This window comes from Rhinolophus ferrumequinum, chromosome 14, assembly GCF_004115265.2.
Source record: "Rhinolophus ferrumequinum isolate MPI-CBG mRhiFer1 chromosome 14, mRhiFer1_v1.p, whole genome shotgun sequence".
NCBI classification, from domain to species: Eukaryota; Metazoa; Chordata; class Mammalia; order Chiroptera; family Rhinolophidae; genus Rhinolophus; species Rhinolophus ferrumequinum.
In genome coordinates, this window is record NC_046297.1 from 34882763 (window position 1) to 34895541 (window position 12779).

Sequence of the window (12779 nt, forward strand, 5' to 3'; positions counted from 1 at the left end):
AGAAATTTTTGAGCTTTGTCAGTATATATGATAATAAGGTTATATTTGGTCCTTAGTCATATTGAAGAGAATATTTTGTGTTAAGTACTTTGTAATGAAAAATACTGGATATTTTCATCTAGATTTTCTACTGTTTGTATGAACTTGAATGTTTTCATTTTTTAAGATAAGGAATAGGGAGGAGTATCTCATTTTCTAGCTAGAAAACTTTTCCTCATTTATGTCGTTTAAATTATTATTTTCCCTTTTTACTCCAGGTTGTGGGATTCAAGAACTTAGCATTAATGGACTCATCCTCTAGTCTTTCCCGAAGCCCACCTAGCTACATAGCTCCTTATAGCCGCATTTTGAGATATGCAGTGTCTACTGCTCTTTGGCTAGTCATTGGAATTATACAGGTAACAAGAGATTATACTTTTAAGCAACATTGCCTCTCTCTATATATAACTGTTTACATACTGATTATCCTGAAACATTCTGATTTCTGTAGCAGAAAGAAGGTGACAATAAGAGCAATAATAATAGCTAATAGTTAATTCTACGTAGTGTTATAATCCAGGCACTATGTTAATTAATTGATTGTATATGTTAACTTTCTTAATCTTCAGAGATAGGTTCTATTAGTAGCCTCATTTTACAGATGAGGACCCTGAAGCACAGAAAGGTTAAATAGTTGCCTAAAGTGATACAATTTAGAGATTGGCAGAATTGCAGTTGGAACCCAGGTAATCTGATTTCAGAGGTCACATTCTTATCAGTGGGGCTCTGAAGTCTTTCAAAGTCTGCAGTTTTCTAGTCATAGGATGGACTTCCTGTTTAGTTTATGTATAACCACAAGATGGCCAAGCTACCTTTATATTTTCTTTTGAAGTATAACTTATTAAAATTTATTTAAACATCACTAAATCTCACTCAAATTGCCAGTACCCTTTCTGAAATTTTCTTTGAAATGTTTATTGAAATAGCTGAAACTAAAAATCTTCTCAGCTTCAGGTCCCATGGCTCCAGCAGAGGATCTTTTCTATGCTTACTTTCCTTATCTTTTTAAAGCTTAAAACAAAAAAAGTATGAAAGGAAGGAAAGAAAGAAGTAGTGCAGCTAAAGTACTTATCTCTGATATCTGCATGTCTTTCTCTTGCTTCCAAACACTCCCATGAATGGAAAGATCCTTTCTGTTTGATTAAAAATTCCTTTAAATAAGCAAACGAAGATGGTACCTCTGGAAAGACTAGGTTAAACTTCTTAGAACATGGGGAACAAATATCTGCCTTTAAAAAAAGCTTATTTTTAAAGATCTTTTGGAATTGAAATCCCAAAATTCCTATAGAATTGGATCCAGGTGGCATTCTGTGACCTGAGAATATACTCTTATATTTGCATTTATTTTGAATTGATGAGACTTGTTTAAACTTGAAGTTACGAGAATAGAGCTAATGAGGGATTATTTGACAATCAGAAAAGGAAAAGAAAAAAATTTGAATTTGATTTAAGACAGGGTCAAGAGTATGGGGTTTGATGTTTATCATCAGTATAATATAAAATATTTTATTTTGTACATTTACCAATATAAATTTTTGTGAATAGATCAGATTCATGGGATGTAAGATAAATTAAAGGGATACCATCTGAAACTTTTCATGTTTGAGTATAATAAAAAAAACCCAAAATTACAATGACTATAACAAAAGTGAATTTTATCTCACCCATGAGAAAGAGGAGCAGAGGTGGGCAGTGTAGGGCCAGAATGGTGGTTGCTTTCAGACCTAGAAGCCTATTATTCTCCTCTGCCACTCAGGACTTCCATCTCTAAAGTCACTTTATGGTCCATAATGGCTAATGGAGTTGTGGTGAGGAGCCAGAGGGGAGAGGAGGTCACCCTCTCTTTAAGATCTATTTCAGAAGTGCCATTCAAGACCTCCTTTGCCAAAACTTGGTCACATGGCCACATCTCACTGCATTGTCCTCTTTCAGCTGGGCATCAGTGTGCCCAATCAAAGAAAGGGTCTGTTACTGAGGAGAAAGAGGAAAAGATTGTTGGGGCAGCAACCAGTGGTCTCAGGCACCACCATCTAACCTCCTCCTTTGTTCCTCACTCTGCTGTCATTCTAATATGAAGGTATTTCTCTCTATGGTCACTTTCTAAGGTTATCAGTATTTATTCCTCAAGGATCCTCAGGAGTTCCCTTAACCTGTTACAGTTCCATAAATTTGTACAAACTCTTCTTGAGTCTCATGATGTTAGGCTTCATTGTTCACTCCTTTTATTTCCCTAAACCCAGCTTCGTCAATTTTTAAGTGGTATCCTTTAATTTTTAAACTTTGAATGTTGCTGTTTTTCATGACCTATAAAGGGATTTAAAAAATACATAGAATATTTAGGAAAATGTTTTCAGTAAGCTGCTGTTTTATTTATTCATTCACATATCTGAGTACATTTTATGTGCTGAGCTCGAGGATATGCTGTAACACAAACAAGTTACAAGTTATGACAAGTGCTATGAAAGGCATCAACAGGGAGATGAGAGTAAGTAAATGGAGGTGAGGGGAGTGGAAATTAGAAATGGGGGATGGCAGAGACAGTGGGGATGGCTTTAAATTGTATAGTTAGGAAATGTTATCTTTCTCTGAAGCACATCTAAGGACTTCAGTGTAAACTTTTGTCTTCTGATTTATAAAACTTCCCTTTGTATATTGTTATTAAATCTAAGAAAACACTCGAAACCATTCCATTTGAATATTTAATTCATCTGTAGTTGAAATAGAATACTTGATATACAAGTATGCTTTTTATGTGCTGCTCTGTCAGAGAAGATTAATTTGAAAACAGCAACTTGTCAAATAGCGTTTGGAATTTAGGAGATGGGCAGAATTGCAGAACCAGACATAAATCTGGCCATTAATACAATGGTTTATCCTAAATGTTAAAAGCCCCTTTCTTTCTTCACCCATGTTTGGCCAATCTTGTTTTAATGACACAGAAAAAATTTTAAAATTCAATATAAGCTCCCTCATTGAATCTTAACACAGTTCCAAAGCCTTCTTCTTTTCACCGAAGAATCAAATGGTAAGTAGGATTTTATCCCATAGGAACAATTAGAGACCACTGTGTTCTTGGTTGGAACTTCTTTTGTCTTAAGATACTACACTGTGGCTATAAAAGAAAATTAAATCCTATAAACTAATAAGCACGGATTTGGTTTAATGTTTCAGATTGTGTTCTTTGCTGTCTTTTATGAGAGATTTATAGAAGATAAAATTCGACAGTTTGTTGATTTATGCTGTATGAGCAATGTAAGTACTTTCTGATTTTATCTTGCAACTGTTATTTTTCCCTTTTTAAAGGTCATGAGTACATTAAGAACGGCTTTAAAATTGGATTTTTAGTATTGGTATTTTTTAAATTGGTATAATTGGATATTTAGTCTAATTTTCACTGGTTGTCAATTCCAGAGATAGTTATAATGAGCTCCAAATTAATATTTACTATCTTAATATTTTCTTTTTTATTTGTAGTTTTTTAATTATAAATTCCTTATGCCACCAAATAGTTTAGTCAGCGGAGAGTCCTTGAAAAGTTTTCATATATCAGCCCTATTTCTTCCTTTCTTAGAAAATATCTTCAATCTGTTTTCCATCTACTTTTTAATAATAACCTCATTATCTTTTACCATCTTATTATCCTTTATATATTTCCAAGAATTCAACACTCATTATTTTGAAAGAAAGGAACCAATTTTAAGAAAAAAAAATATTGTTTTGCAGATGAATTGCTAATTGCTCCTTATCCTTATCTTTTTTATAGATATCAGTGTTTCTGTTATCCCACAAATGTTTTGGTTATTACATTCATGGTAGATCAGTACACGGTCATGCAGATACTAACATGGAAGAAATGAATCTGAATCTTAAAAGAGAAGCGGTATGAATGAATGTGTTTTACATCTTTTATTTTTGAGAGAGGTTCTCTTTTTTAATCTAGGATTTGCAATAATATTTTTAAAAATCCTCATTGATTACTTTTGAAAATTGCTAGGGTACCAGCTCATTGCCGTGAACATTGATAAAGGCAAAGGATCAAATTTCACCCTTCAATTCCTATATGAACTGTATTTCAGAGTATCCAAATAATTCATGAGGAAAAGTTCGTCCTTATAGAAGAAAGTAAAAGGAATTTTAAGTTAGAAAATCCCCATTTTGTAATGATTAATGGATTGATGTATATAGGCTACAATCATCAATGGATGCTAAAAGTGAAAGTGGACAGGGAACTTATAATGAAGGACAGGTTGACATAATCTGAACACACTGGCTCAATCTTACTACAATTAAAATTAAGAAAACTGACATTCCTTACCTCCTGTTATGACACAGTAGGAAGTACATAATATCACCCATGAAATATTCTTGTCTAAAAAAATTGAACCTGAATATAATTAAGCCTCTAGATCTTACCAGTAGTTTATAGGAAATAGAGGGAATAGGCAAATTAATACTACCGGAAGTGATTAGCCAGATCCAAAATGTAAGATGTCTCACAGGACAAATGACCCAGTGTCTCCAACAAATCAAAGGCATGAAAATAAAAGAAGGGGTGGTGGAAGAACTGCTAGTAAGAGAGACTTAAGAAACAAAACAAATACAGTATGTGGGCTTTGGATCCTGATTCAAACAAACCAACTATAAAAAAAATAAAAACTTGGGGAAGAATCTGGGAAATTTAGTGTACTAAATATTAAATTATATTAAAGAAGATTAATCTTGTTAGGTGTGAAAAATGGCATTTTTTTTTTTTAAAGACCTTGTTAGAGATACATGCAGCAGTATTTACAAATGAAATGATATGGTATCTGGGGTTTGTTTTAAAAGAAAAAAGAAAAATTGAGAGGATAGATGAAACAAAATTGGTGAAATGTTAGTAATTATTGAACTTGGGTGAGGGATTACTTTTTCTCTTGCTATGTACATTAGAAAATTTCCACAAAAAAATTTAAAAAGAAAAATAAATACCTAAGAGAAAAAACCAAGAGGACTTACTGATAAAGAGACTATAACTATGACTTATAAGAATTTAATACATGATAACGTCATCTCAGATGATTTACTTAACACATTTAACTGGATCAGTTGATTAAGTGCTAGAATTTACACCAGGATTGAAAAATGAATGTAAAATAAGAAACTATAAAAACCTGGAAAAGAATATTTCAGATTGGGAGATGACATTCTAAGCATAAAGTATAAAAAACATCAAAAAAGAAATTTTCATTGATTTTACTTTATTAATATAGAACATTTATATACCCAATAGTCATAAATAAAAGACATGGCAAATTAGGGTAAAATTCAGTAAATATGACAGATATTGATGATATTGAAAGTCATACAAATTGATAAGTAAACACTAAGTTAAAACCTCAATGGAAAAAGGACAAAAAATTTTTAAAAATACACAAATAAGAAACGAGAGTGATAAACGTCAAAACACTGTTTAGCTCATAAACAAAGAAATGAATGTAAAAATAACATTTTTGTCCTCTTCAAATTAGCAAACTTTTTTTTAAAGCTAATACTTTATAGCATCACGGACATGGTGAAATGGGCACCCATAATACTACTTGTCTCAGAATAAATTTTTATTAACCTTCTTGAAAGCATTTGGCAATATATACCAAGGTAAAAGTTTATTATTTTTGACTCAACCAATTCTATGAATCTAACTCAAGAAAATAATTAGCAGTGTGAATAGCTAATTAGGTTCACGATCTTCATCACAGGGGTTATTTATAAGGGCAAAAGCACATGTAAAAAAGAGAATATTAAATAAATTGGTTTACCAGTACAGTAAAAGGTAGACATTAAAAATTATGTTATATAGAATATTTAATGACATGGAGTAGTTGCTCAGTATATAATGTTAAGTGAAAAAGAAATCGGTATGATCCCAATTTTATGCCATCTATATGTATATGCCTAGACAAAGGACTAGAGATAAAATACTTTCAAATACGTGGATCTCTGGGTGTTGAGATTATAGATGATTTTTTTTCTTTTTTTTTTTGTGCCTCTTCATATTTTATAAATTCTCTGCAGTAGCTTGTGTTTAATTGAGGGGTGGGGAAGGAGACACATTTTTTTAAAAAAACAGACATTTATCACATGTAGATTTCCTTTAAGACTGTAGAAAACCAAGTGTTACGTTATGCTTGCAGATTAAGTGTAGACAAAGAAGGAGAATATTAAGCTCTAGAGTAGTCAAATAAAGACAAGGTAATGGAGGCAGGTGGACTTGAGCTGACCTTGAAGCATCAGTGGGAATTGGAGAGGTGGTGGGATAGGACAAAATGTTATATATTTGTGGTTGTCAGGAGTCAGGCAAGTCATGTCAAGGAGACCTGAAATGGATATCTGATTCATAACATTAACTGTTGGGTCATGTATTGGAATTAATTAAAGAAGTGTTTTAAAAGTGTTTAGAAAACAAAAAGGACCATTTGTATTTATAAAAGTAGTTCATTCTAAGACTATTTGGCATGCATTAAAAAGCAATAAAGTTAATCAAAGAAACTTAAGAATATCAATATACAATGAACTTAGTATGGATTATTTAAAAAGTTGGACAGTAAAGAAGATGATATAGAGACCTGCAAGGGAGTATAACAAAATAGAACTCAGTAAAATCTAGAGAGTGGGGACCTTGGATAATGTTAAAATCTCTTTGTCTCAAATATAGTTTCAGTAAAATTTCAGTTGGCTTCTGAATTTTGTAATATGTGTTACCAACTAAAATAAAAAATGTTTCATTTTCTTGTTGAAACAGGCGAAATTTTCATAATCTTGCTCTTAATTTAAATCCTTTAAATTTTCAGGAAAATTTATGTAGCCAGAGAGGTTTGGTACCCAACACAGAGGGTCAGACTTTTCAGATTGCAATTTCTGACCAGATGAGACAGCATTATGACAGAATTCATGAGACACTAACAAGGGTTGGTATAAAGTAGTTAAGATATATTTTGCCAATATTTCATGTTATTTAAATACCAAGACTGTAAGGCATGTTGCATTTTTTTTGTCTCTTTTTCACATTAGAAAAATGGCCCTGCTAGACTATTGAGTTCATCAGCAAGTACTTTTGAGCAGAGTATAAAAGCATATCATACTATGAATAAATTTCTTGGCTCTTTCATCGATCATGTATGTATGTCAGCGTTTATATTTAAGCTAATCAAATGCAGTTTTTAAAAAATTAACCAGGAATGTCAGTTATTTCTTCAGTCAACCAAGTCTGTGGACTTAGGAAACCCTCCTCCCCCTCTTTTTTTGCTATCAGAGTTAATACTGTGAGTTAGGTTGAGAAAGAATAAAATGAGATTTTACATGTCTATTATTAGTATGTTAGTGATTACCTTAAAATATGTCTGTACTGGAATCTTGTTAACCAGTTACCAAAATATTACTATATTATTCATTATAGAAATATGCTATAATTGTATACCTGAAAAACTTGTTATAAGTTGATTTTCAGTATATCTAGCCCCAAACACTACTAAGGGCATTTAAAACTTAAGATATTCCTAAAGAGCCCAGTGTAGGAATATAAAGCCCAGTGTAGTAAATTGTCTTTTTGAAGAACAGATTTTCTTTGTGTGCTATTCATTTTTTGTTTTCTTGTGATTTTACAAAAATTGGGAAACATTTATTTCACTACTATTTTTGAAATGACTCTGGCTTTTTATATTAGGTTCATAAGGAAATGGACTACTTTATAAAAGATAAATTGCTTCTTGAAAGAATTCTTGGAGTGGAATTCATGGAACCAATGGAAAAAAGCATCTTTTACAATGGTATCCTTCAAATGCCTGTGCTGAACTTGATTACTGTTTTCAAACTTTGAAAAAAAAGTGCTCGTAGTTATTAATTTTTCTTTTTCTTTTGTAATTTTATATGAAAACAGAAGAAACATAATGAACTTAGTTAACTTCGTGGAACTATAGTTTTCTGTGTTCCATTTTATTCTCATATAGCAAGAAACAAACACATAAAAGATCATTATTCTATAGAAGTAAAATGCTGAATGTCAAAATCAGTGGCACACATAGAAGAGAGAGAAACAATAAAATTCAAATTTTATTGGAATGTTCCTGCAGTGGCAAACTTATGAAATAATTAAACATTTAAACATTGAACAAGAACAACATTTATAATTAATTTTTAACATTTAATTTTTTATTTTCCAAATTCTTAAAAATCACAGATATCTTTGATGGGAATAGTGACTAAACATGATTTCTTATCACTAAAATGGTAGTGTATGTGTCACTTTTAATGTGACTGATAAGCTCTTGTATGGCTTGGTAAGAGTGGAAATGATGTAACCAGTGTCCTGGCCTGTATATCACTTACCCATGCATTATTGAGTGCTACATGTTGTGCCAGTCCTGGAATACACAGACTAATGGTCTCTCTTGAGCATCTTGTTTAGTGGAAGGTAGGCACTAATGGTCTCTCTTGAGCATCTTGTTTATGGAAGGTAGGCATGTGAATGGGAGAGTGGAGAGATGCTGGGGGAGATATCTGCACAGGCACAGCTTATACTGGGTCAGAGAGAAAAGGAGAAAAATCTAACCAGACACAGGGTAATGCCAGAGAGGCAACATGGAGATGTTTAAAACAAGTTAAACATAAAGTTAAACTTAAAAAACAAGATGTTTAAAACAAGTTAAACATAAGTTAAACTTAAAAACAAGTTGCAATTATCAAACAGAAGGGTCAAGGGAAGAAGCAGAGACATTTGTGCAGAAGAAAAAAGAAACTTCATGATTTAAGCCTTGAAGTGGGACACAGTGAAATAGAGTGCTTGAAAGAGAAAGAGGGCAGAGACCCAATCCCAAAATCTTTGTCTGATACCCTAAGGAGTTTTACATCATCCCATAAAGCAGTTGTTGAAAAAAAAGGTTTTTTTTTAAATTTCTGTCCCACAAGAGGTATGCAGGTTGATCCATGGAGGTATGAGAAGAAAATATTAAGATGTCTATTTGTATATTGCAATTCCATCATTTTTAATTTATATTTTTAAAGATTTATATATACAGTAATGATAAAATATGCCTATTGTGGGATGTATGCTCAATATTTTATTCTAATAGAGATACATGATTAAAACAATTTGGAAACTACTGTTAATGAACATGGATGTCATCAAAAAGTCCTAAGCAGATCTGGTTTGTAAATTGGAAGAATTGCACTGGCAGTAGTGAATAGGTTAAGGTAAAAACATAACAATATAGCTTTCAAAGTCTTCTGGTCTTGGATTCAAAATCCGACTTCTATTGTTGTGAACTTGAGAAAGTTGTTTATACTTTCTGAACTTGAATGTCCTCTCTGTACAATTAAGTACAACACTCTAAAGGTCGTTGTGTTTATACATGTGTCATCATGTATAAAGAAACTGGTATGTACCAGTACCTGGTATGGGTAGGCACCCAGTAAAGTGATGTTATTACTGTTTCTAATAACAATACTATAGTCATAATCTTCATCTTTATAGAGAGATGATGAGAATATGAGCTAAGGCAGCAGTAATGGGGATAAAGAGAAGAAAGATTACATTTAATGCCACAGTTGTTTAAAAAAGAGCAGAAGAGAAAAAATAGTCAAAAACTATCCAGATTTTCAGCTTGTGTGACTAGATGGCTGGTGGTGGTGCCTTTAACAACAGTAGTGCAGGTGGAGGACCAGGTTGTGAGGAAAAGCAGATGAATTTAGTTTTGAATATGTTGTGTCTGAAGGACCTTTGGGACACTTAGGAAGAGATGTCCAATAAAGCATTAAATATAGGAGACTGGATTGTAGGAGAAAGCAAAAGCATAAGATAAGCTAGAGAGTCTCATCAAATGATGGAGCAATGGCAATGAAAGATCACCCAGAAAGAGCATATAGAGCGGGCTTGTTTATTTTTTAAAATACATATACAAGTATATATATATAAAAATCCATATTTTGTATGGATATAGCACATAAAGGTCAGTGAATTTTCATAAACTGAAGATATCCCTGTAAACTAGCACCCTGATCAATAAAGAACATTACCAGCATGCCAGAGGTCCCCTTGTAATTGAAAGAGGAGTTCCTAACTGGGTGTCCGTGGGCAGCTTCAGTGGTTCTCTGAACCTCCCTGAAATTGTGTGCAAGATTCATATATGTATACTGTACTTGTTTTTCCCCCATTCTGGCAAAAGTGTCTGTAGCTTCTATGAGATCTTAAAAGGGTGTTCACATTCCAAAAACGACAACCCTCTCCTTGCGAAGTGAGAAGAGGTCTCAGAGCAGAACCTTAGGGGACTATTGGAGAGACAAATTATAGCGTACTATGTGCTGTTCTAGTCCTTGCTGGGTTTTTTTTGCTTTTTTAACTTACTAGATCTTAGAGAATCTTTCTAAGATTCTTTAGCCTTTAGTTATATAAACAGAGAAAGGATATTCATTACTTGATCTTTGAAAGGTATTGATGATATACTTACACTACTAGCAATTACCAACCCTTGGTACGAATGTTAAAACTGAATTTTATGAGCAGAGTTCTTTGACTAACCTTTTAGATTAGCAAATTTTAATATCCTTTATTTTTTATAAGCCATGAAGTACTATAAATAGTAACTAGTGTCTATTATGCTGTTTTTAAATATCCAAGTTTTATCACCAGAAATTTATCACAGATATATTCTATTTTTAAATTTCTAATTTATATCTTATAAATTGCTTTTTTAAAAAATAGATGAAGGTTATTCTTTCAGCAGTGTTCTGTATTATGGAAACGAAGCCACTCTTCTTATTTATGATCTGCTGTTCTTCTGTGTTGTGGATTTGGCTTGCCAAAATTTTATTTTAGCAGCCTTCCTTACATACCTACAACAAGAGGTAAAGTTTTAATTTTTTTCTGGGTTTCTTTTAAAAAAGTATGTTGAAACTAGGTAGATATTTATTTTTGTAGCAGAAATTAACTGTCAACTTTTACTAGGAAGTTATAACGGTTTACAATATGATTAACCCTACCAAAAAAAAGAAATAACATTTCAACCAACATCACTCTTCTTCAGGGCCAATGAAATATTGGGGTCTTGTGGAGGGTGTTAGTTGCTTGAGCAAACGTGAAAGGAATCCAGTAGGAAGGCACTTAAATTGTGTATCTCCTGCATGCCAGATATGAGCAGTAATTAAGAGTCCTGTTCATCCTCTGCACCAGATGTTAACATAACAAAAAGGCAAGCACTGAAGATCTAGCTCACAGCTAGTTTAATTTAGATATTTTAATTGATGTGCATATTTAATTTTCTTTGTATATATATTTTTTCATTCTGAATTGTTTTAATTTTTTCCCCAGATTTTTAGATTTATCCGTAACACAATAGGACAGAAGAATTTGGCATCCAAAACATTGGTGGATCAAAGATTTTTGATTTAATTTATTGAATAGATAACTTAAAGACAATATAATCATGACCAAAAAAGTCATGATTATCAGGTTAGTTTTTCCATATTTTTTAAAATTTGTAATACAGATTATTTTATTTGTTTTTAATCTACAGAAAGATTTATTTTTATAACCTGTGGATACATAATTTGCTTTGTGAGTATATAATGTGATACAATGGAAACTATTGTTTTCTATTACAGTGTTTAATTCGCCAACTCAAATTAGACAACACTGACAATGGGGCAAAAAAAATCTAAATGTTGCTTTCAGCATAACACTTTTTCATGATAAAACAGTCTGCATCATTCGTCTCTGTAGATTATTTTCTCAGCTGGGATTTGCCTACATTTTCTCACATTGAAAAAATTATTTGATTACAAATTCAAGCCTACTTTTCAGTTCAGTATTTTCTTGTTTTATATATTTTATTAAATGTTGAAAAATATTTTCCAGTTTACTTAGAAATTTACAATTGTATATTGCTGACTCAATTTGCCTCATCTTAATTGCTCACCCTGTTTGGCAGTGGACTAATTCACCATTGGATTAATAGGCATCTCAAAAAATGGTACATATTCATTTCTTTGTATATCTGTATTATTAGCAATACACTCTTTTCATGAAATGTCGTTTACCTTTATTAAGCTATAATGTGTGATATTTTCCCCAATATAGTTATATACTTAACAGATTAAACTTTATAATTTTTAAATTATTTAACATTTTAAGAGCATTATCAAAGTTTTGCACTTCTATTACGTATGTTTAAAGATTGTAAATAATGAATAAACTGTAAATTTATGTTACATTGACAAGGTGATTTATTGAAAGCAAACTTAGGCTTAATAAATTAGTAGGCTTGTATTTTTTTTTATAAGGAAAAAATATTAGGATGCAGAATACACTTAATGTAAATTTTGAGCATGTAGCTAATAATTTTTCATTATATCATTTTTCATTATACTCTTTAATAATCCTTTTCATTGTATACCATGTAGTGAAAGACATTATATATTTTAAGTATAATGATCATTAACCCCCAAACTGACAATTCTTACTGCCTCTATGTAATGCTGTGTAAATATTGTTTATATTTTTGAATTAAAAATGTAGAATAAAACATTTGATGTTTCTGTTTCCTGTTTCGTTAATGATCTTTCATGAAATAGCACTTAGGAATAGATAACAGCATATGGAGGCAGAGATCCCCAGCCAAAGTTGAATCTTACACATTTCCTTGAATCTTGAGGATGACTGAGGAGAAAGAGAGGGCTAATAAGTCAGGTATTTCAAAGTTCAGTTTCTGAAG

The 12779-nt window shown here is 31.9% G+C and overlaps 1 protein-coding gene across 1 annotated transcript in view; it reads left to right on the forward strand.

Moving 5' to 3' along the window:
* TMEM67 (transmembrane protein 67) overlaps window positions 1-12527 on the forward strand; it is a 54811-nt gene extending 42284 nt beyond the window's left edge. Inside the window, 9 exon segments of the mRNA XM_033126567.1 lie at window positions 258-398; window positions 3211-3291; window positions 3803-3919; window positions 6867-6983; window positions 7087-7191; window positions 7739-7841; window positions 10772-10914; window positions 11378-11518; window positions 11671-12527. Coding sequence (XP_032982458.1) covers window positions 258-398; window positions 3211-3291; window positions 3803-3919; window positions 6867-6983; window positions 7087-7191; window positions 7739-7841; window positions 10772-10914; window positions 11378-11458 — 888 coding nt within the window. The 3' untranslated portion in view covers window positions 11459-11518; window positions 11671-12527.
* Window positions 12528-12779: the final 252 nt, after the last annotated feature.